Source organism: Echiichthys vipera (assembly GCF_963691815.1).
Source record: "Echiichthys vipera genome assembly, chromosome: Y".
NCBI lineage: Eukaryota > Metazoa > Chordata > Actinopteri > Perciformes > Trachinidae > Echiichthys > Echiichthys vipera.
In genome coordinates, this window is record NC_139849.1 from 255202 (window position 1) to 279614 (window position 24413).

Consider the following 24413-nt stretch of genomic DNA (forward strand, 5'->3'; position numbering starts at 1 on the left):
TTTATGCTCCTAGAGGACACTTTAACACGTTTATGCTCCTAGAGGACACTTTAGCACACGTTTATGCTCCTAGAGGACACTTTAACACACGTTTAGTCTCCTAGAGGACACTTTAACACAGGTTTATGCTCCTAGAGGACACTTTAGCACACGTTTATGCTCAGGACACTTTAACACACGTTTATGCTCCTAGAGGACACTTTAGCACACGTTTATGCTCCTAGAGGACACTTTAACACACGTTTATGCTCCTAGAGGACACTTTAGCACACGTTTATGCTCCTAGAGGACACTTTAGCACACGTTTATGCTCCTAGAGGACACTTTAACACACGTTTATGCTCCTAGAGGACACTTTAGAGAGAGGCCTCTCTCAGGTGTTTGTTTAACGTGCCTGCGGTCGCAGCTCCGTCATTCAGCTTCGCCCCTGGAAATGTTGACTCCTAGAGGGGCCCGGGGGGGAAAGAAAAACTCCCTGGAGCGCGGTAACGTGAGGATGATGGTGAGTCACCGCGTGCGTGCGGCTGTTTCCGTGTTTGCACAGCCGACTCTGCTGAGGTCGGCATTTAAGCATTTAAAGCAGTGGTCCTCAAACTCTATAGGAGCCTAAACGTGTGTTAAAGTGTCCTCTAGGAGCATAAACGTGTGTTAAAGTGTCCTCTAGGAGCATAAACGTGTGCTAAAGTGTCCTCTAGGAGCATAAACGTGTGCTAAAGTGTCATCTAGGAGCATAAACGTGTGCTAAAGTGTCCTCTAGGAGCATAAACGTGTGCTAAAGTGTCCTCTAGGAGCATAAACGTGTGTTAAAGTGTCCTCTAGGAGCATAAACGTGTGCTAAAGTGTCCTCTAGGAGCATAAACGTGTGTAAAAGTGTCCTCTAGGAGCATAAACGTGTGCTAAAGTGTCCTCTAGGAGCATAAACGTGTGCTAAAGTGTCCTCTAGGAGCATAAACGTGTGCTAAAGTGTCCTCTAGGAGCATAAACGTGTGCTAAAGTGTCCTCTAGGAGCATAAACGTGTGTTAAAGTGTCCTCTAGGAGCATAAACGTGTGTTAAAGTGTCCTCTAGGAGCATAAACGTGTGTTAAAGTGTCCTCTAGGAGCATAAACGTGTGCTAAAGTGTCCTCTAGGAGCATAAACGTGTGCTAAAGTGTCCTCTAGGAGCATAAACGTGTGCTAAAGTGTCCTCTAGGAGCATAAACGTGTGCTAAAGTGTCCTCTAGGAGCATAAACGTGTGTTAAAGTGTCCTCTAGGAGCATAAACGTGTGTTAAAGTGTCCTCTAGGAGCATAAACGTGTGTTAAAGTGTCCTCTAGGAGCATAAACGTGTATTAAAGTGTCCTCTAGGAGCATAAACGTGTGCTAAAGTGTCCTCTAGGAGCATAAACGTGTGTTAAAGTGTCCTCTAGGAGCCTGAACGGACTCTTTGTTGTGATTGGTCGTCTGTCTAAACATCCTCCACCCTCTCACTGAGGTCTGGGGGCGGACAGGAAGTGAAGCCTGGGGGCGGACAGGAAGTGGACCTTTAAGCCATGAATGGAGGAGAGAAGAGTTCTGCGTTTGAGGAGGAGGAGAAATCTACAGAGAGGGAAACAAGAACGCAAGAATGGGGCGAAAAGAGGGGAAAAGGTGTGAAAATGAGCGGGAAAAGAGGAGAAGGAAGAGTCAAAAAGAGTGAAACAAGAATGCGAAAATGAGCGGGAAAAGCGTAAAAAAAAGATTGCTAAAATTCAGAAAAAAGGATGAAAAAGAGCGGGAAACAAGTGTTAAAAACATGGAAAAAATAATGCGAAAATGGTGCAAAAACGCCACGAATAGAATGTGAAACAAGTAAAAAAAAAACAAAAAAAAAAACGCCGTAAAAAATGTCAAAAACACGTAAAAAGTAAAAGTTTGTCCAAAAAAACGTAGAAAACGTAAAAAGAAATTGCAAAAAACTTTAAAAACCATCAAAAAAATACAAAGAGACACAAAAATGGCGGGAAACAAGAATACGAAAATGGTGCAAAAACGCCGCTAAAAGGCGGGAAAGAGCGTGAATCAAAAATGTGAAAATGACGTAAAAAGGGCGGGAAAAGAGCGTAAATAGAAAGCGTGAAATAAGAGCGCAAAACAAGCGTGAAAATGAGCGGGAAAAGAGCCGAAAGAAGAGTGCAAAAGAGCGGGAAAATGCTTGAAAAGGAGCAGGGAACAAGAATTTGAAAATGGTGCCAAAACGCAGCTAAAAGAGCGTGAATCAAAAATGCCGTAAAAAGGGCACAAAAAGAGCGGGAAAAATCGTAAATAGAAAGCATGAAAATGGGCGAAAAAGAATGCAAGAGAGCGGGAAAAAATGTTAAAAAACGTGGAAAAAATAATGCGAAAATAGCGCAAAAATGCCACTAATAGAACGTGAAACTACGCATCAAAAAACGTCAAAAAAAACTTGAAAAAAATGTCAAAAAAAACATTTTAAAAAACTCTAAAAAATTACAAAAAAACATGAAAAAAGACTAAAAAACCTCAAAAAACGTGAAAAAAACCTCAAAAAAATGTCAAAAAACGTGAAAAAAATGATGAAAAAACATCAAAAAAACATGACAAAAATTTCAAAAAAGACTAAAAAACATTTTTTAAAAAAATAAAAAAAACCTAGAAAAAAACGTCTAAAAACAAATCTGCAAAGTTTCCGTTTCCTGCTCTCAGGTTTTTTTGCTGCGGGACTATTTTCTTTACTCCCACCTGTGTGTGTGTGTGTGTGTGTGTGTGTGTGTGTGTGTGTGTGTGTGTGTGTGTGTGTGTGTGTGTGTGCGTGTGTGTGTGTGTGTGTGTGTGTGTGTGTGTGTCATTACTTCATTGGAAAGAGGAAAAAACCGGGGCATTTAAAGCCGTTTCTCGGGGGGGGACTCCGGCAGAAACGCCGCGGATCCCCCGGTGTGTGTCCGCGGCGCTGCGGGACTCACAGACGCCGGACCGGAGCGGAAGGGTCCCGGGGATGAACCCGGTGTCGCGCCTGTGTCTCCTGCTGGGCTGCTGGACGCTCCTGTCCCCGCGTCCCGGCGTCGGTTCACTCTCCCACGGACCCACCGAGCACCGGCACCAGCAGCGGGTTGGAGAGGCAGCGGCGGCCGGGGAAGGAGAGCGAGCGCCCGGGAGAAGTAGCGGAGGGTCCGCGGGGAGGTCACCGGTGCCCGCGCCTTGGACGCGAACGCCCTCCGCGGTGAGTCCGGTGAGGGTTACGCGGATCCACGCGGGCCCGCCGGTGATGAAGGGCGAGGCGGGTGTGAACCGGGCACCGGAGCAGCAGCAGCAGCAGCAGCGGCGGGACGGAGCACTCGGCTCCGGGCGCACACACGCCGGAGGGGACGCCCGCGTTAAGGCGCACCATCCGGCGGCTCTCAGCGCGCACGCAGCCGGGGAAGGAGGCGGATCGCCGGGGAAGAAACCGGGGAAAGCGGCGGCGCAGAAACAGCCGCTGGTGGTTCCTCACGACTTCATGCTGTCGCTGTACCGGACTCTGTCCACCGGGGACCGGAACAGCAGCGGCCGGCGCGGAGCGGCACCGGCGGACACCGTCACGAGCTTCGTGGATAAAGGACAAGGTAAGCGTTAGACTACACTTAACCGTCACCGTTAGTGTCTAAACTTAACCGTCACCTGAAGGTTACACTTAACCGTCACCTGTAGATTACACTTAACCGTCACCTTTAGACGACACTTAAGCGTCACCTGTAGATTACACTTAACCGTCACCTTTAGACTACACTTAACCGTCACCTTAAGACTATACTTAACCGTCACCTGAAGGTTACACTTAACCGTCACCTGTAGACTACACTTAACCGTCACCTGTAGACTACACTTAACCTTCACCTTTAGACTACACTTAACCGTCACCTGTAGACTACACTTAACCTTCACCTTTAGACTACACTTAACCTTCACCTTTAGACTACACTTAACCGTCACCTGTAGGCTTCACTTAGCCTTCACCTTTAGACTACACTTAACCGTCACCTGTAGACTACACTTAACCGTCACCTGTAGACCACACTTAACCGTCTCCTTTAGTGACTAAACTTAACCGTCTCCTTTAGAGACTAAACTTAACCGTCACCTTTAGAGTCTAAACTTAACCGTCTCCTTTAGACTACACTTAACCTTCACCTGTAGACTACACTTAACCGTCACCTTTAGACTAAACTTAACCGTCTCCTTTAGTGACTAAACTTAACCGTCACCTTTAGACTACACTTAACCGTCTCCTTTAGACTACACTTAACCGTCACCTGTAGACTACACTTAACCGTCACCTGTAGACCACACTTAACAGTCACCTTTAGACTACACTTAAGCGTCACCTTTAGACTACACTTAACCGTCACCTGTAGACCACACTTAACAGTCACCTTTAGACTACACTTAAGCGTCACCTTTAGACTACACTTAACGGTCTCCTTTAGAGACTAAACTTCACTGATTAGCTGCGTTGCTACGACCTACACGCTAACGTTAAAGCTACATGCTAACCTTAAAGCTACATGCTAACTTTATAGCTACATGCTAACGTTAAAGCTACATGCTAACATTAAAGCTACATGCTAACGTTAAAGCTACATGCTAACGATAAAGCTACATGCTAACGTTAAAGCTACACGCTAACTTTAAAGCTACATGCTAACGTTAAAGCTACATGCTAACGATAAAGCTACATGCCAACGTTAAAGCTACATGCTAACGTTAAAGCTACATGCTAACGATAAAGCTACCTGCTAACAATAAAACTACATGCTAACTTTAAAGCTACATGCTAACGTTAAAGCTACATGCTAACTTTAAAGCTACATGCTACTGTTAAAGCTACATACTAACTTTAAAGCTACATGCTAACGTTAACGCTACATGCTAACATTAAAGCTACATTCTAACTTTAAAGCTACATGCTAACTTTAAAGCTACATGCTAATGTTAAAGCTACATGCTAACGATAAAGCTACATGCTAACGATAAAGCTACATGCTAACTTTAAAGCTACATGATAACGTCAATGCTACACGCTAACGATAAAGCTACATGCTAACGATAAAACTACATGCTAACGTTAAAGCTACATGCTAACGTTAAAGCTACACGCTAACGTTACAGCTACATGCTAACGTCAAAGCTACATGCTAACATTAAAGCTACATGCTAACGATAAAGCTACATGCTAACGATAAAGCTACATGCTAACGATAAAGCTACCTGCTAACAATAAAACTACCTGCTAACTTTAAAGCTACATGCTAACGTTAAAGCTAAATGCTAACATTAAAGCTACATGCTAACATTGAAGCTACATGCTACCTTTAAAGCTACATGTTAATGTTAAAGCTACATGCTAACGTTAAAGCTACATGCTAAGGATAAAGCTACACGCTGACGTTAAAGCTACACGCTAACATTAAAGCTACATGCTACCGTTAAAGCTACATGCTAACGTTGAAGCTACATGCTAACGTTAAAGCTACCTGCTAACGTCAAAGCTACATGCTAACTTTAAAGCTTCATGCTAACGTTAAAGCTACACACCAACGTTACAGCTACATGTTGACGTTAAAGCTACATGCTAAGGATAAAGCTACATGCTAACTTTAAAGCTACATGCTAAGGATAAAGCTACATGCTAACGTTAAAGCTACAGCGCGTGAATACGAAACGTGGCTAACGCTAAAAATGGTTTCCCGCGTTAGCACCGTTAGCACCGTTAGCATGGTGGCTACGGCGGATCCATGCTAACTCCGCTAGCTGTGACGGTGACGCTGCGTTCAAGTGACGCTTCTCCGAGTCGGAATTCCGAGCATTCATGTTTTGTGTCGTTGCCTCCATCGCAGACGAGCGCGGGCCCCGGCTGACGCGGCAGAGGTACCGCTTCGACGTGGGCGCCCTGGACCTCGACGGGCTCCTGGGGGCGGAGCTGCGGGTCCTGAGGAAGCGTCCGGCGGCGTCCGGCGGAGCCCCGTCCGGTGGTAGCGGAGGAGCCCCGTCCCGCGTCGGAGGAGCCCCGTCCGGAGGTGGAGCCCCGTCCGGCGGCGGCGGCGGAGCCCCGTCCGGCGGTAGCGGAAGAGCCCCGTCCGGCGGTAGCGGAGCCCCGTCCCGCGTCGGAGGAGCCCCGTCCGGAGGTGGAGCCCCGTCCGGAGGTGGAGCTCCGTCCGGCGGTAGCGGAGGAGCCCCGTCCCGCGTCGGCGGAGGAGCCCCGTCCGGCGGTGGAGCTCCGTCCGGCGGTAGCGGAGGAGCCCCGTCCGGCGGTGGAGCTCCGTCCGGCGGTAGCGGCGGAGCCCCGTCCCCGCTCCTGAAGCTGTCCACCTGCTCCTCGGGTCAACGCCGGGGGGTCCTGCTCCAGACGAAGACCGCGGAGGACCTTCGCGGCGGCGGCGGGTGGGAAGTGTTCGACGCGCGGAGGGTCTTCCAGGGCGTCGAGAACCGGCAGCTGTGCCTCGAGCTCGAAGCGGTGGAGCGAAGCGGCGGTGGTCGCCCCGTCGACCTGCGCTCCCTCGGGTTCGCCCGCGCCGGCCGAAACGCGAAGGAGAAGGCGTTCTTCGTGGCGTTCGGGCGAAGCGGCAAGCGCGAACTCTTCTACGACGAGATCAAAGCGCGACTCCGCGACGACGAGAGCGTCCACGAGTATTTGTTCGCGCGACGGCAGCGGCAGCGGCGGCGGACGCGGCGAGCTCCCGCTACTACAACAGCGGCGAAGACGTCGACGCAACCTCCGCCGCGGTGTCAGCGACGTCGCCTCCGCGTCAACTTCAAGGAGATGGGCTGGGACGACTGGATCATCGCGCCGCCCGGGTACGAGGCGCACCGGTGCGACGGCGCCTGCGGGTTCCCGGTGCGCTCGCACCTGGAGCCGAGCAACCACGCCATCGTGCAGACGCTGGTGAGCGCCGCGGGGGCCGGGGCGACGCCGCCCGCCTGCTGCGTGCCGACGCGCCTCGGCCCCGTCGGCGTGTTGTACGTGGACGCGGGCGGCAACGTGGTGTACAAGCGGTACGAGGACATGGCGGCGGAGACGTGCGGGTGCAGGTAGAGGAGGAGGGGGGGGGGCGGGGATCGAACCCGCGGCTCAGAGGCGGAAATGTTTTTTAATAAAAAATATAAAGAAACAACAACTGGCAAGTGTGTGTGTGTGTGTGTGTGTGTGTGTGTGTGTGTGTGTCGATGACATCATGACAGCTCAGTTACTATGTCAACACGTGCTGGAAGCTACGCTAGTCTGGGCTAACTGTCGAAGGGGGGGAAGTGGACACCGGTGCCGTGCCTTTGGGGAATCGAACCGCCGGGTTAGGTGACCTTTTATGACCGCCTGTTCACTGCGTCGAGGCGTCGCTCGGACTCAGCTATGAAGGAACGGGGGTCTGGGGGGGCGTACGCCTCGACGCGTTCCCTGGAGTGGACGGGGGAGGTCGTAAAAGTCACCTAACCCGGCGGTTCGATTCCCCAAAGGCACGGCTCCGGTTTCCACTTGCCCCCCTCTGACCCCCTTCACGGTTGTGTGTTAACAGTTAGCCCGACAGTTAGCCTGACAGTTAGCATGACTGTTAGCCCAGACTAGCGTAGCTTCCTGCACGTGTTGACATAGTAAGTGAGCTGTCATGATGTCATTGAGTCCCCCCGTGTGTGTGTGTGTGTGTGTGTGTGTGTGTGTGTGTGTTAGTGTGTTTTACGACAGGCCTAATAAATCCGGACAAACTCTGCAATAACCTGGATGAGGTTTCATGGTTACACACACACACACACACACACACACACACACACACGGTGACCCCGACATGATTTGTCGTTCTAACGGAGTCGATGAGGCGCCGGAAAAAAGGTGAAAGATGGAGAGAAAAGAAAAGAGGTGGGAACGAAAGAGGAGAGGAAGTGTGTGTGTGTGTGTGTGTGTGTGTGTGAGTGTGTGTGTGTGTGTGTGTGTGTGTGTGTGTGTGTGTGTGTGAGTCTGTGACAGGGGGCTAAAACAACAACGGAAAGGACCCGTTTAAGCCCGAGGTTACGCAAACACTCCACCTCTCTCTCTTCTCTCTCCCTCTCTCTCTCCATCCTTCCTTCTACCCCCCCCCCCCCTCCGTGGCTAATGCTAACGCTAGCACCTCCGGCCTGCTGCACAAACGTATGAGCTAGTCGGCGCAGCTGCAAAGTGCGCGTGTGTCCGCGCATGAAACATTATAAATATGATAAAAAGTCATAAAAATGTGATAAAAAGTCTAAAAATGTGATAAAAAGTCACAAAAATATGATAAAAAATCATAAAAAGTCACAAAAATATGATAAAAAGTCAAAAAAATATGATAAAAAATCATAAAAAGTCATAAAAATATGATAAAAAGTCGCAAAAATATGATAAAAAAACATAAAAAGTCACAAAATATGATAAAAAGTTAAAAAAATAAGATACAAAATCATAAAAAGTCACAAAAATATGATAAAAAGTCATAAAAATTATGATAAAAAATCATAAAAAGTCACAAAAATATGATAAAAAGTCACGAAAATATGATAAAAAGTCACAAAAAGTCCCAGAAAATATGATAAAAAGTCACAATAATTTGATAAAAAGTCACAAAATATTATAAAAAGTCACAAAAATATGATAAAGAAAATCATAAAAAGTCACAAAAATATGATAAAAAGTCATAAAAAGTCACAAAAACTCATAAAAAGTCACAAAAATATGATAAAAAAGTCACAAAAATATGATAAAAAGTCACAAAAATATGATAAAAAGTCACAAAAATATGATAAAAGTCATAAAAAGTCACAAAAACTCATAAAAAGTCACAAAAATATGATAAAAAGTCACAAAAATATGATAAAAAGTCACAAAAATATGATAAAAAGTCACAAAAATATGATAAAAGTCATAAAAAGTCACAAAAATATGATAAAAAGTCACAAAAATATGATAAAAGTCATAAAAAGTCACAAAAACTCATAAAAAGTCACAAAAATATGATAAAAAGTCACAAAAATATGATAAAAAGTCACAAAAATATGATAAAAGTCATAAAAAGTCACAACAATATGATAAAAAAAATCATAAAAAGTCACAAAAATATGATAAAAAGTCATAAAAAGTCACAAAAAAACGATAAAAAGTCATAAAAAGTCACAAAAATATGATAAAAAGTCACAAAAATATGATAAAAAATCATAAAAAGTCACAAAAATATGAAATAAATCATAAAAAGTCACAAAAATATGATAAAAAATCATAAAAAGTCACAAAAATATGATTAAAAGACATAAAAAGTCACAAAAATATGATTAAAAGACACAAAAAGTCACAAAAACATGATAAAACTCATAAAATATGATTAAAAAAACAATAAAAAGCCAAAAACGAATAAATATACATTTAAAACTCGTTACCATGGTGACACGTTCGTTTTTCCCGCCACCGGAAACCAGCTTCCGTTGAAAGCGGAACTTCCCTCCGCTGCGTCTCCGTCTCTCTTCCCCCGCCCGGACCTCTTTCACTGACGGACATACATCCGCTGACATTGCCGTTACCGGGGGCACGGACGCCCGCTGTTCACCGCACCGGAGCTTTCGACGCCCCGGCTCTCAGCGCCGGTGACCGGGACACGGAGCACCGTCATGTACCGGCGGCCGCTGCGCGCTGCCGCCACCGGCGTCCGCTACGTCATCGACGTCGGGAGCGTGAACCGAGCCGCTTACGGGAAGGTAACACGGCTAATGCTAGCTTAGCTTAGCATAGCAGGCTAACGGGGTTTAAGCTAGCTCTGAGTGACTGTTATGTACCGTGTTAACGGTGTGAACGCGAGTTATACCGTATTAACGGTCAGGCGCGCGTGTTTGTTTGTATTATTACCGTAAACGACCGACGGTAAAAGATGCGTTAATTTCGTTTGTTTTGAGCGTTATCTGACGTCACATCCGGTTACTAAAGTCTCGAGACTTAGACTTTTTCCTTATTTACGAACAAAACAAAAAAGTCGTAACATTTCCACAAAATTTGGAAATGTCGTAATAATTCAAGAAAAAAGTCGTACAAATTTTAAGAAAAAAGTCGGAAGAATGCGATAAAAATTTCGTAATAATTCACAGTAAAAGTCGGAAGATTGTGAGGAAGAAGTCGGAAGATTGCGATTAAAAAAATCGTAATAATTCAAGAAAAAAGTCGGAAGATTGCAACAAAAAAGTCGGAAGATTGGGACAAAAAAGTCGGAAGATTGCGACTAAAAAAGTTGGAAGATTGCGACAAAATAGTCGTAATAATTTTAGAAAAAAGTCTGAACATTGCGACAAAAAAGTCGTAATAATTCAAGAAAGAAGTCGTAAGATTTTCAGAAAAAAGTTGGAAGATTGTGACTAAAAAAGTCGTAGTGTTTCAAGAATAAAGTCGTAAAGTACAATTAGCATGCGGAGGTTTCCGTACGATATCCTACGAACTTGTTTGCAAAAATACGTCGCTACGCTAAGCTAGCTCTGAGTGACTGTTATGTACCGTGTTAACGGTGTGAGCGCGAGTTATACCGTATTAACGGTCAGGCGCGCGTGTGTTTATATAATTACCGTAAACGACCGATGGTCAGAGAAGCGATTTTTTAACGGGTTAATACGGTAATTTCGTTTGTTTTGAGCGTTATCTGACGTCACTTCCGGTTACGAAAGTCTAAAGAAAGAAATAAAGAATAACGTCAGAAGATTGCGATAAAAAAAAATCGTAATAATCCATGGAAAAAGTCGGAAGATTGTGACAAAAAAGTCGGAATCTTGTGGCTAAAAAAGTCGGAACATTTCCAGAAAAAAGTCGGAAGATTGTGACTAAAAAAGTCGTAATAATTCAAGAAAAAAGTCGGAAGATCGCGTCAAAAAAGTCGGAAGATAGCGACAAAAAAGTCGTAATAATTCAAGAAAAAAGTCGTAAAATTTATAAGAATTAAGTCGGAAGATTGCGACAAAAAAGTCGGAAGATTGCGACAAAAAAGTCGTAATATTTCAAGAATAAAGTCGGAAGATTGCGACAAAAAAGAAAATAATAATTCAAGAATAAAGTCGGAAGATTGCGACAAAAGAAGTCGTAACATTTCAAGAAAAATGTCGGAAGATTGTGACTAAAAAAGTCGTAATAATTCAAGAGAAATGTCGTACCGTACAATTAGCATGCAGAACTTTCCGTAAGATATCCTACAAACTTGTTTGCGCCGATACGTTGCTACGCTAACCCTAGAATCCTACTGTTATGTTTCAACGTACAAATTCTTGTTTAACGCGATTTGACGTCGTAATATTTCAAGAAAAAAGTCGTAAGATTGTGACAAAGTCGGAAGATTGCGACAAAAAGGTCTGAAGATTGCCACAAATAAGTCGGAATATTATTCAAGAAAAAAGTCGTAACATTCAAGAGAAAAGTCGGAAGATTGCGACAAAAAAGTGGTAACATTTCAAGGATCAAGTCGGAAGATTGCGATAAAAAAGTCGTAATAATACAAGAAAAAAGTCGGAAAATCATGACTAAAAAAGTCGTATTTCAAGATAAAAGTCGGAAGATTTTATCTAAGTAAAGTCGGAAAATGTGAGAAAAGTCGTAACATTTCCAGAAAAAAGTCGGAAGATTGCGACAAAGTCGGAATAATTCAAGAAAAAAGTCGGAAGATTGTGACAAAAAAGTCGTAACATACAAATTAGCGCGCAGAGCTTTCCGTAAGATATCCTACGAACTTGTTCGCGACAACACGCCGCTACGCTAACCCTAGAATCCTACTTTCACGTTTGAACGTACAAATTCTTGTTTAACGCGATTTAATGTCGTAATTCTTCTTCTTCTCTCCGCAGGTTTTACGTCGAGACGCCGGCTTCACCGGAGCGTCGACGCCATGGTTACCGCCGCGCCGGACGCTGCACAGCACCGCACAGGTACACACACACACACACACACTTACAGACACACACACACACACACACACTTACACACACACACTCATGTAGGATTGTCTGGTAACGTCAAAAGTCTGTCCTGATTTTTTATCGCATCTTCCGACTTTTTTCATCCAAATATTACGACTTTTTTTCTTGAAAGATTGTGAAAAAAAGTCGTAACATTTCCCCCAAAAAAATCGTACAATTTTGACCAAAAAGGTCGTAATATTTGGAGAAATAAAATTCGGAAGATTGCGACAAAAAAGTCGGAAGATTGCGAACAAAATGTCGTAATATTTGGAGGAAAAAAATCGTAAGATTGCGACAAAAGTCGTAACATTTCAAGAAAAAGTCGGAAGATTGCGACAAAAAAATTGGATGACTGCGGCAAAAAAGTCGTAATATTTTGACAAAAAAGTCGGAAGATTGCGACACAAAAGAAAAGTCGTAATCTTCCGCAGCGTCTTCCTGTTTCCTGTTTGTTTCAAATGCAAAGCGGGGCTAAAAAGCCTTTCCTGTCGGGGTTTTCACAATAAAAGCCTCCTTCCTGTTTAGTGTTGTAGCTTTTCTCTCCTCCTCCCTCGCTCCGTGCCGTCGTCTTAAGGTTGTTTTATTTTCGCGTTTTTTAACGTTTTCCAGCTCGACAACGTGAAGGAGACGCCGCAGCAATATTTGGAGAGAAAAAATCGGAAGATTGCGACAAAAATAAGTTGTAACATTTCGACAAAAAAGTCGTAAGATTTTGACAAAAAAATCGGAAGATATGGACAAAAAAGTCGCAATATTTTTTGGAGAGAAAAAATCGGAAGATCTTGAGATAGAAGTCGGAAGATTTCCATAAAGAAATCGTAAGATTGTGACAAAAGGTCTTAACAATTCGAGAAAAAAGTCGGTGATTGCAACAAAAAAGTCGGTAGATTTGGAGAAAAAAAATCTGAAGATTTTGAGATAGAAGTCGGAATATTTCGATAAAAACGTCGAAGATTGTGACAAAAGTCGGAAAATTGCGATAAAAAATTTGTAACATTTCAAGAAAAAAGTCGTAATATTTTGACCCAAAAAATCGGAAGGTTGCGACAAAAATGTTGTAATATTTGGAGAAAAAATTTGGAAGATTGCGATAAAAAACTCGGATGATTTGAAGAAAAAAATCGGAAGATTTTGACCAAAAAAGTCGTAAAAATGCGACAAGAAAATTGGAAGATTGGTTTGGTTTTTCTCGTCCTCTTCTCCTCTCCTCCCTCGTTCCGTGCCGTCGTCTTAACGTCGCTTTATTTTCACGTTTTTTAACGTTTTCTACGTTTTGCAGCTCGGCAGCGTGAAGGAGACGCCGCAGCACACGGAGGAGGAAGTCGGCGCCTTCACGAAGCTCATCGAGGCGATGGGCTTCACCGGAGCGCTCAAGTACAACAAATGGGTGAGTAGCATTCACATGTTAGCGTTAGCATTATTATTATTATTAATATTTATATTCGTTTCTGTTGGGCTGATGGCTTCCTGTTTACGGACGACGTCTGCGGAGGACGCGGAGACGAAAGACGGGAGATTTCGTGGGGGAAACGTCGGGAAATTGACACAGAAACGTCGTAATAATTTGAGAATAAAAGTCGGAAGACTTTGTCAAAAAAGTCGTAAAATGAATACAACTTTTTTGTGAAAATCTTCCGACTTTTTTCTTAATGTTACGACTCTTTTCGGAAGATTGTGTCAAAAAGTCTAAAATTTTACGATTTTTTTTGTCGCAATCTTCCCACATTTTTTCTTCAAATGTTACGACTTTTTTCGGAGGATTGTGACAAAAGTAGTGTGAGAATTTTTCCAACTTTTTTGTCACAATCTTCCGAAAAATGTTGTAACCTTTCAAGAAAAAAATGTCGGAAGATTGCGACAAAAGTAGGAAAAATTGACACGTAAAATTTTAGACTGTTTTCGGAAGATTGTGACAAAAAGTTTTGAAATTGTCACGAGAAAGTCGTAATCTTCTGACTTTTTTCTTGAAATTTTACGACTTTTTTTTCCGAAAGATTGTGACAAAAAAAAGTCAGAGACAAAAAGTCGTGAGATTATTCCGACTTTTTTTTCTTGAAGTGTTACGACTTTTTTGTCACAATCTTCCGACTTTTTTCTTAAATTATTACGACTTTTTTTGTCACAATCTTCCGACTAAAATGAGCATTTCAAGAAAAAGTTGGAAGATTCATATGTTAGCATTATATTTATTATTAATATTTATTTATGTTTATATTTGTTTACGTTGGGCCCACGGCTTCTTCCTGTTTACATCTGCGGAGGACGCCAAGAGGAAAGTCGGGAAATTGACACAAAAACGTCGCAATAATTTGAGACTAAAAGTCGGAATTAGTACGACTTTTTTTGTCCCAATCTTCCGATATTTTTCTCTCCAAATCTCACAACTTTTTTGTCACAATGTTACGACTTTTTTTCTTGAAATGTTACGACTTTTCTCAGAAGACTTTGACAAAAAGTCGTAAAATTGCTCGACAAAATCGGATGATTGTGACTAACTTGTAATAATCTTACGACTTTTTTGTCACAATTTTTCCAACTTGTGTCACAGTCTTCCGAAAAAAGTTGTAACATTTCAAGAAAAAAAAGTGGGAAAAATGTGACAAAAGAGTCGTAATAATTTTGCAACTTTTTTGCTACAATCTTTCGACAGTTTTTTCTTGAAATGTTACGACTTTTTTCGAAAAGATTCTGACAAAAAAAGTCGGAGAAATTGTGACAAAAAGTCAGAAAACTGCACGAAAGTCGGGAAGTTGTCACAAAAAAGTCGGAATAATTTTACTACTTTTTAGTCACAATCTTCCGACTTTTTTGTGGCAATTTTCCGACTTTTTTGTGACAACTTTCTGACTTCTGAAGTCGTAAAATTGTCACGAAAAAGTCGTAATAATGTTATGGCTTTTTTTAACAATCTTCCAACTTGTTTCTTAAAATGTTACGACTTTTTTTCGACTTTTAATTTGTGCCAAAAGTCGGAAAAATTGTCACAAAAACGTCTACAATTTTACGAATTTTTTGTCACAATCTTTCGACATTTTTTTCTGTTATATTAGGACTTTTTTTTGAAAATTGTCACAAAAGTCGTAACCATTTGTGAATAAAGTCGGATGTTGTTAACGACGTTTACGAAAGTTTTTTTTCTTCTTCGTGTCTCCGCAGAAAATCAAGATCGCCGCCCTGCGCATGTACACGTGCTGCGTCGAGCGAATTAACTACGATGAGTTCTTCGACAGTGAGTTCACACACACACACACACACACACACACACACACACACACTACCACCTTAAAACATGTAAATAACGTTAGCCTACCACCTTAAACATGTAGGTAACGTTAGCCTACCACCTTAAACACGTAAGTAACGCTAGCCTACCACCTTAAACATGTAAGTAACGTTAGCCTACCACCTTAAACACGTAAGTAACGTTAGCCTACCACCTTAAACATGTAAGTAACGTTAGCCTACCACCTTAAACAAGTAAGTCAGGTTAGCCTACCACCTTAAACATGTAAGTAACGTTAGCCTACCACCTTAAACATGTAAGTAACCTTAGCCTACCACCTTAAAACATGTAAGTAACGTTAGCCTGCCACCTTAAACATGTAAGTAACGTTAGCCTACCACCTTAATCACGTAAGTAACGTTAGCCTACCACCTTAAACATGTAAGTAACGTTAGCCTACCACCTTAAACACGTAAGTAACGTTAGCCTACCACCTTAAACACGTAAGTAACGTTAGCCTACCCCCTTAAACATGTAAGTAACGTCAGCCTACCACCTTAAACACGTAAGTAACGTTAGCCTACCACCTTAAACATGTCAGTTACGTTAGCCTACCACCTTAAACATGTAAGTAACGTTAGCCTACCACTTTAAAACATGTAAGTAATGTTAGCCTACTACCTTAAACATGTAAGTAACGTTAGCCTACCACCGTAAAACATGTCAACAACGTTAGCCTACCACCTTAAAACATGTCAACAACGTTAGCCTACCACCTTAAACATGTAAGTAACGTTAGCCTACCACCTTAAACATGTAAGTAACGTTAGCCTACCACCTTAAACATGTAAGTAATGTTAGCCTACCACCTTAAACATATAAGTAATGTTAGCCTACCACCTTAAACATGTAAGTAACGTTAGCCTACCACCTTAAACATGTAAGTAACGTTAGCCTACCACCTTAAACATGTAAGTAACGTTAGCCTACCACCTTAAACATGTAAGTAACGTTATCCTACCACCTTAAAACACGTAAGTAACGTTAGCCTACCACCTTAAACATGTAAGTAACGTTAGCCTACCACCTTAAACATGCTAGTATCTTTGTTTCAGAGTGTTCCCTCCCCGACACCCTCAACTCGTGGTTCCTGGTGGCGCAGCTGCACGTGTGGTGAGTTGCGCGTTTATCAAATATATATTTACGCAAATTTTTGTATTTTTACGTATTAATATTAATGTTTTCCTCCCGACAGGATGTGTTTGGTGCGGATGCGTCAGGAGGGACGCGAAGGGAAGTACATGTGCCGCTACATCGTCCACTCCATGTGGGAGGACGTGGAGCAGCGCAGCAAGATCATGGGGGTACGCAATTCCACCTTAAATTAGCGTCGTACACGTGTTTTAAGGTGGTAGGCTAGCGTTGCTTACATGTTTAAGGTGTTATGCTAACGTTACTTACATGTTTAAGGTGGTAGGCTAACGTTACTTACATGTTTAAGGTGGTAGGCTAACGTTACTTACATGTTTAAGGTGGTAGGCTAACGTTACTTACATGTTTTAAGGTGGTAGGCTAACGTTACTAACATGTTTAAGGTGGTAGGCTAACGTTACTTACATGTTTAAGGTGGTAGGCTAACGTTACTTACATGTTTAAGGTGGTAGGCTAACGTTACGTACATGTTTAAGGTGGTAGGCTAACGTTACTTACATGTTTAAGGTGGTAGGCTAACGTTACTTACATGTTTAAGGTGGTAGGCTAACGTTACTTACATGTTTAAGGCGGTAGGCTAACGTTACTGACAAGTTTTAAGGTGGTAGGCTAACGTTACATGTTTAAGGTGGTAGGATAACGTAACATGTTTTAAGGTGGTAGGCTAACGTTACTTACATGTTTAAGGTGGTAGGCTAACGTTACTTACATGTTTAAGGTGGTAGGCTAACGTTACTTACATGTTTAAGGTGGTAGGCTAACCTTACTTACATGTTTAAGGTGGTAGGCTAACGTTACTTACATGTTTAAGGTGGTAGGCTAACGTTACTTACATGTTTTAAGGTGGTAGGCTAACCTTACTTACATGTTTAAGGTGGTAGGCTAACGTTACTTACATGTTTAAGGTGGTAGGCTAACCTTACTTACATGTTTAAGGTGGTAGGCTAACGTTACTTACATGTTTAAGGTGGTAGGCTACGTTACTTACATGTTTTAAGGTGGTAGGCTAACGTTAATTACATGTTTAAGGTGGTAGGCCAACGTCATTTACATGTTTTAAGGTGGTAGGCTAATGTCAGTAACATGTTTAAGGTGGTAGGCTAACGTTACTTACATGTTTAAGGTGGTAGGCTAACGTTACTTACATGTTTTAAGGTGGTAGGCTAACGTTACTTACGTGTTTAAGGTGGTAGGCTAACGTTACTTACATGTTTAAGGTGGTAGGCTAACGTTACTTACATGTTTAAGGTGTTAGACTAACGTTACTTACATGTTTTAAGGTGGTAGTCTAACGTTACCTACATGTTTTAAGGTGGCAGGCTAATGTTACTTACATGTTTAAGGTGGCAGGCTTACGTTACTTACATGTTTAAGGTGGTAGGCTAACGTTACTTTCATGTTTAAGGTGGTAGGCTAACGTTGCTTACATGTTTAAGGTGGTAGGCTAACGTTACTTACATGTTTTAAGGTGGTAGGTCATGTTAGCTAACGTTCCTTATGTGTTTTAAGGTGGTAGGCTAACGTTACTTACATGTTTAAGGTGGTAGGCTAACGTTACTTACATGTTTTAAGGTGGTAGGCTAACATTACTTACATGTTTAAGGTGGTAGGCTAACGTTGCTTACAGGTTTTAAGGTGGTAGGCTAACGTTACTTACATGTTTTAAGGTGGTAGGCTAACGTTACTTACATGTTTTAAGGTGGTAGGCTAACGTTACTTACAGGTTTTAAGGTGGTAGGCTAACGTTACTTACATGTTTTAAGGTGGTAAGCTAATGTTACTTACATGTTTAAGGTGGTATTTCCTCGTTGCTTGTTACAGATCGACGCCATCCATAGGAAGGAAGGGATGAAGGCGATGACGGAGACGTTTTACGCCGCCATTTTTGGATACGACGAGGTGAGAGGGATAGTCGCGCTCGCCGGTCGTTTATCGTAAATATGCGAACTTGTCGTAGTAACGCAGTGTGTGTGTGTGTGTGTGTGTGTAGGGGATCCTGTCGGACGACTGCGTGCTAGCGGCGGCGCTGTGGAGGAACCTGTTCAACGGCCAGTGCGACGACCCCGAACAGCTGGAGCTAACGGTGGCGTACGTACGCAAACAGGTGGGTGAAGACGCTAACGCTCGCTTCAATGCTAACAACGATGTAGCCATTAGCCAAACCGTTTTCACGTCCAACCTGAAGTAAAATTGAAAGTTGGGAGAAAAGTCGTAAAAACAGATTAAATGCCCGTTATCGCAAAAATAATGTCAGGTCGGCGAGGCTAGGAAACGGCGGCGCCAACCGGCTAGCCGCACAATATTGGCTTAAATAACCGCAATTATGAATTTTGCCATAATTGCGAATAGAAATCTTCCGACTATTTTTCCAAAAATATTACGATTTTGTTTTTCCAAATCTTACGACTTTTTAGCAAAAAATATTACGACTTTTTTTCCCCGAAATATTCCGACTTTGGTTTTCAAAATCGTACGACTTTTTTACGAAATATTCAGACTTTTTTCCCTCCAAATATCGTTACTTTTTTAACAAAATATAACGACTTTTTTTTCCTCGAAATCTTCCGACTTTTTTTCTTCTAAATATTACAATTTTTTCGCCACAAACTTCCGACTTTTTCGTCCCAAATTTTACGACTTTTTTTCCTCTAAATATTCCGACTTATCTTTTCAAAATCTTCCGACTTTTTAAAAATGAAATCTTCCGACTTTTTTCGTGAAAATCTTCCGACTTATTTTCCTCTAAATGTAACGACATTTTTTTTTAAATCTCACGACTTTTTTAACGAAATCCTACGACTTTTTATATCAGAATTTTACGACTTTTTCATCCCAATCTTTCCGACTTTTTTTCCTCTAAATCTGCCGATTTTTTAATTCACATCTTACGACAATACTCCGACTTTTTTTCCTTGATATATTACGACTTTTTTGTCTCAAACTTCCGACATTTTTTTCAAAATCTTACGACTCTTTAAACAAAATATACTGACTTTTATAACGAATTATTACGACTTTTTTCGTCCCAATCTTCCGACTTCCCCTCCAAACGTCGCGTCCTATAATCCCGATCTTCTCCCCTCGGTGTCGCAGATGCAGTTCATCGACGCGCTGGACGGGGACGACCTGATGCTGACGGGCGAGGTGCGGTGGCGTCCTCTGGTGGAGGACAACGCCCAGAGCATCCTGAAGGTGGCCACGCCCACTTACAACGACGCTGGGCTGTGACGCGCGGAGGGGGCGGAGTCACACGGAGGAGGGCGAGGAGTCACGCGGAGGAGGAGGCGGAGTCACGCAGAGGAGGATGCGGAGGAGGGCAGGAAGTGACGTAGAGGAGGAGGAGGCGGAGTCACACGGAGGAGAGCGCGGAGGAGGCGGAGTCACGCAGAGGAAGGCGCTGAGTCACACAGGAGGAGGCGGAGTCACGCGGAGGAGAGCGCGTAAGAGGGCGGAGTCACGCAGAGGAGAGCGCGGATTCACGCAGAGGAGGATGCAGAAAGGAGGCGGAGTCACACAGAGGAGGAGGCGGAGTCTTGCGGAGGAGGATGAGGAGGTGGAGTCACGCAGACAAAGGCGCGGAGTTACGCGGATGACCACGCGGTGGACAGGGAGTCACGCAGAGGAGGACGCGGAGTCACGCGGAGGAGTCACGCGGAGGAGTCACGCAGTGGACAGGGAGTACCCAGTGGAGAGCGCGGAGTTCCGCGGACTCCTCTTCCTCTCGTCCCCGTTTTTGCGTCTTCCTTCCTTCTCTCCGTCCTCTTCACTTCCGTCACTCCTCCTCCTCTTCTTCTCCTCCTCCTCTTCCTCTCCTCCTCTTCTTCTCCTCCTCCTCTTCCTCTTCCTCCTCTTCCTCCCTTTTTTTTGTTGTTGTGTTTTTAAAAAAGTAAAGTAATAAAAGTGTTTCCTGGTTGTAGCGACCGAGCGCTTTTTCATTCATTGATTGGTTCTGGAGGGTGAAGGGGGCGGGGCTCCAGCGCGGAGCCCTGAGGGACGCCGCAAAGGGATGTTCGTGGGGCTCGAACCGGCGGTCACACATGAGGCGACCCCGTTTTGTGGATGGAAGTGGGGAAGCGGAAGAAGCTGTGGCTCCGGGTTTTTTTTATCGGAATATTACGACTTTTTTCTCAAAATCTTCCGTCGTTTTTATCGGAATATTACGACTTTTTTCTCAAAATCTTCCGTCGTTTTTATCGGAATATTACGACTTTTTTGTCTTAAAATTTTCTGACTTTTTGTATCGAAATATTACGATTTTTTTGCCAGAAATCTTCCAACTTTATAGGAATGTTACGACTTTTTATCGAAACATTACGACTTTATCGGAATATTACGACCTTTTATCGGAATATTACGACTTTTTATCAAAACATTACGACTTTATCGGAAGATTACGACTTTTTAAAAAAATATTACGATTTTTTTTTGCCAGAAATCTTCCAACTTTATCGGAATATTACGACTTTTTTGTCAAAATCTCCCGAATTTTTTTTATCGGAATATTAAGACTATCGGAATAAAACGACTTTTTAACGAAACATTACGACTATCGGAATATTACGACTTTTTTCTCAAAATCTCCCGATTTCCGACTTTGTTATCGTGTTCAAATTTTTGTGTTAATTTTTCCGAAAAATTCGTGTGGCGGACGGGGATCGAACTCACGGACGAGTTCGCAAAAGTAAGTTTGAATATTTCTCACGTGTTTTTGTATTTTTAACGTTGTGTAACGGCGCAACCAAGTGTCCGATCGATCTCAAATTTCGCACACAACCCGACGTTTCCGTGGAGATCCAACGATCCGAGTTTGACGTTATTCGGACGAACGATGGCGAAGATATACATCACTTCCTGTTTCGAGCGCACCAAACAGGAAGTTGTTTCACCACTAAAACATGAAATCACCAAACTTCAGTCCTTCACAATAAAAGCCCATCAATGTCCAAACTTCAGTCCTTCACAATAAAAGCCCACCAATGTTGTCCAAACTTCAGTCCTTCACAATAAAAGCCCACCAATGTTGTTCAAACTTCAGTCCTTCACAATAAAAGCCCACCAATGTTGTCCAAACTTCAAAATAAAAGCCCTCCAATGTTGTTCAAACTTCAGTCCTTCACAATAAAAGCCCACCAATGTTGTCCAAACTTCAAAATAAAAGCCCATCAATGTTTTCCAAACTTCCGTCCTTCACAATAAAAGCCCATTAAACTTCAGTCCTTCACAATAAAAGCCCACAAATGTTGTCCAAACTTCAGTCTTTCACAATAAAAGCCCACCAATGTTGTCCAAACTTCAGTCCTTCACAATAAAAGCCTGCCAATGTCGTCCAAAGTTCAGTCCTTCACAATAAAAGCCCACCAAAGTTTTCCAAACTTCAGTCCTTCACAATAAAAGCCCACCAAAGTTTTCCAAACTTCAGTCCTTCACAATAAAAGCCCACCAATGTTGTCCAAACTTCAGTCCTTCACAATAAAAGCCCCTCAATGTTGTCCAAACTTCAGTTCTTCACAATAAAAGCTCATCAATGTTGTCCAAACTTCAGTCCTTCACAATAAAAGCCCATCAATGTTGTCCAAACTTCAGTCCTTCACAATAAAAGCCCCATGATGTTGTCCAAACTTCAGTCCTTCAAAATAAAAGCCCATCAATGTTGTCCAAATTTCAGTCCTTCACAATAAAAGCCCATCAATGTTGTCCAAACTTCAGTCCTTCACAATAAAAGCCCATCATTGTTGCCCAAACTTCAGTCCTTCACAATAAAAGCCCGTCGATGTCGTCCAAACTTCAGTCCTTCACAATAAAAGCCCGTCGATGTTGTCCAAACTTCAGTCCTTCACAATAAAAGCCCATCAAACTTCAGTCCTTCACAATAAAAGCCCACAAATGTTGTCCAAACTTCAGTCCTTCACAATAAAAGCCCACCAATGTTGTCCAAACTTCAGTCCTTCAAAATAAAAGCCTACCAATGTTGTCCAAACTTCAGTCCTTCACAATAAAAGCCCACCAATGTTGTCCAAACCTCCGTCCTTCACAATAAAAGCCCACCAAAGTTTACCAAACTTCCGTCCTTCACAATAAAAGCCCACCAATGTTGTCCAAACTTCAGTCCTTCACAATAAAAGCCTACCAATGTTGTCCAAACTTCAGTCCTTCACAATTAAAGCCCATCAAATTTCAGTCCTTCACAATAAAAGCCCACAAATGTTGTCCAAACTTCAGTCCTTCACAATAAAAGCCCACCAATGTTGTCCAAACCTCCGTCCTTCACAATAAAAGCCCACCAAAGTTTTCCAAACTTCCGTGCTTCACAATAAAAGCCCACCAATGTTGTCCAAACTTCCGTCCTTCACAATAAAAGCCCACCAATGTTGTCCAAACTTCAGTCCTTCACAATTAAAGCCCATCAAATTTCAGTCCTTCACAATAAAAGCCCACCAATGTTGTCCAAACTTCAGTCCTTCACAATAAAAGCCCATCAATGTTGTCCAAACGTCAGTCCTTCACAATAAAAGCCCCATGATGTTGTCCAAACGTCAGTCCTTCACAATAAAAGCCCATCAATATTGTCCAAACTTCAGTCCTTCACAATAAAAGCCCATCAATGTTGTCCAAACCTCAGTCCTTCACAATAAAAGCCCACCAATGTTGTCCAAACTTCAGTCCTTCACAATAAAAGCCCTTCAATGTTTCCCGAACTTTAATCCTTCACAATAAAAGCACATCAATGTCGTCCAAAGTTCAGTCCTTCACAATAAAAGCCCACCAATGTTGTCCAAACTTCAGTCCTTCAAAATAAAAGCCCCTTCAATGTTGTCCAAACTTCAGTCCTTCAAAATAAAAGCCTACCAATGTTGTTCAGACTTCAGTCCTTCACAATAAAAGCCCGTCGATGTCGTCCAAACTTCAGTCCTTCACAATAAAAGCCCATCAATGTTGTCCAAACTTCAGTCCTTCACAATAAAAGCCCCATGATGTTGTCCAAACTTCAGTCCTTCACAATAAAAGCCAATCAATGTTCCAAACGTCAGTCCTTCACAATAAAAGCCCCATGATGTTGTCCAAACTTCAGTCCTTCACAATAAAAGCTCATCAATGTTGTCCAAACTTCAGTCCTTCACAATAAAAGCTCACAAATGTTGTCCAAACTTCAGTCCTTCACAATAAAAGCCCACCAAAGTTGTCGAAACTTTAGTCCTTCACAATAAAAGCCCGTCGATGTTGTCCAAACTTCAGTCCTTCACAATAAAAGCCCATCAAACTTCAGTCCTTCACAATAAAAGCCCACAAATGTTGTCCAAACTTCAGTCCTTCACAATAAAAGCCCACCAATGTTGTCCAAACTTCAGTCCTTCAAAATAAAAGCCTACCAATGTTGTCCAAACTTCAGTCCTTCACAATAAAAGCCCACCAATGTTGTCCAAACCTCCGTCCTTCACAATAAAAGCCCACCAAAGTTTACCAAACTTCCGTCCTTCACAATAAAAGCCCACCAATGTTGTCCAAACTTCAGTCCTTCACAATAAAAGCCTACCAATGTTGTCCAAACTTCAGTCCTTCACAATTAAAGCCCATCAAATTTCAGTCCTTCACAATAAAAGCCCACAAATGTTGTCCAAACTTCAGTCCTTCACAATAAAAGCCCACCAATGTTGTCCAAACCTCCGTCCTTCACAATAAAAGCCCACCAAAGTTTTCCAAACTTCCGTGCTTCACAATAAAAGCCCACCAATGTTGTCCAAACTTCCGTCCTTCACAATAAAAGCCCACCAATGTTGTCCAAACTTCAGTCCTTCACAATTAAAGCCCATCAAATTTCAGTCCTTCACAATAAAAGCCCACAAATGTTGTCCAAACTTCAGTCCTTCACAATAAAAGCCTACCAATGTTGTCCAAACTTCAGTCCTTCACAATAAAAGCCCATCAATGTTGTCCAAACTTCAGTCCTTCACAATAAAAGCCCATCAATGTTGTCCAAACGTCAGTCCTTCACAATAAAAGCCCCATGATGTTGTCCAAACTTCAGTCCTTCACAATAAAAGCCCATC

The 24413-nt window shown here is 42.6% G+C and overlaps 2 protein-coding genes across 4 annotated transcripts; both read left to right on the forward strand.

The window, feature by feature from the left end:
* Positions 1-2973: 2973 nt before the first annotated feature.
* LOC310966183 (growth/differentiation factor 5-like) lies at positions 2974-7047 on the forward strand (the record flags this gene model as incomplete). Its single annotated transcript, XM_083940041.1, has 3 exons — positions 2974-3580; positions 5852-6031; positions 6158-7047. 3 exons carry the CDS (start codon positions 2974-2976, stop codon positions 7045-7047), a joined length of 1677 nt encoding a protein of 558 aa, XP_083796167.1.
* A 2457-nt stretch (positions 7048-9504) lies between these two features.
* On the forward strand, positions 9505-20289 carry uqcc1 (ubiquinol-cytochrome c reductase complex assembly factor 1). 3 transcript variants are annotated; one of them, XR_014593806.1, is made up of 10 exons: positions 9505-9704; positions 11820-11900; positions 13213-13320; positions 15090-15162; positions 16272-16329; positions 16412-16520; positions 18190-18267; positions 18359-18472; positions 19462-19742; positions 19785-20289. XR_014593806.1 is itself a non-coding variant. In XM_083940070.1 (10 exons), exons 1-9 carry the CDS (start codon positions 9618-9620, stop codon positions 19594-19596), a joined length of 843 nt encoding a protein of 280 aa, XP_083796196.1. In that variant the 5' UTR covers positions 9505-9617; the 3' UTR covers positions 19597-19608; positions 19785-20289. The 3 variants fall into 3 exon arrangements, 2 of the variants coding, with proteins under 2 accessions (XP_083796196.1, XP_083796195.1); XM_083940070.1 differs by having other exon boundaries at positions 19462-19608; XM_083940069.1 differs by having other exon boundaries at positions 19462-20289.
* The last annotated feature ends 4124 nt before the right edge of the window (positions 20290-24413 follow it).

Coding starts and splice junctions, on each gene's coding strand:
- uqcc1 (XM_083940069.1), top strand. CDS start 9,618: ATGTACCGGCGGCCGCTGCGCGCTGCCGCCACCGGCGTCCGCTACGTC. Junction 15,163..16,271: donor CTACGATGAGTTCTTCGACA/GTGAGTTCACAC, acceptor TCTTTGTTTCAG/AGTGTTCCCTCCCCGACACC. Junction 18,268..18,358: donor CCATTTTTGGATACGACGAG/GTGAGAGGGATA, acceptor GTGTGTGTGTAG/GGGATCCTGTCGGACGACTG.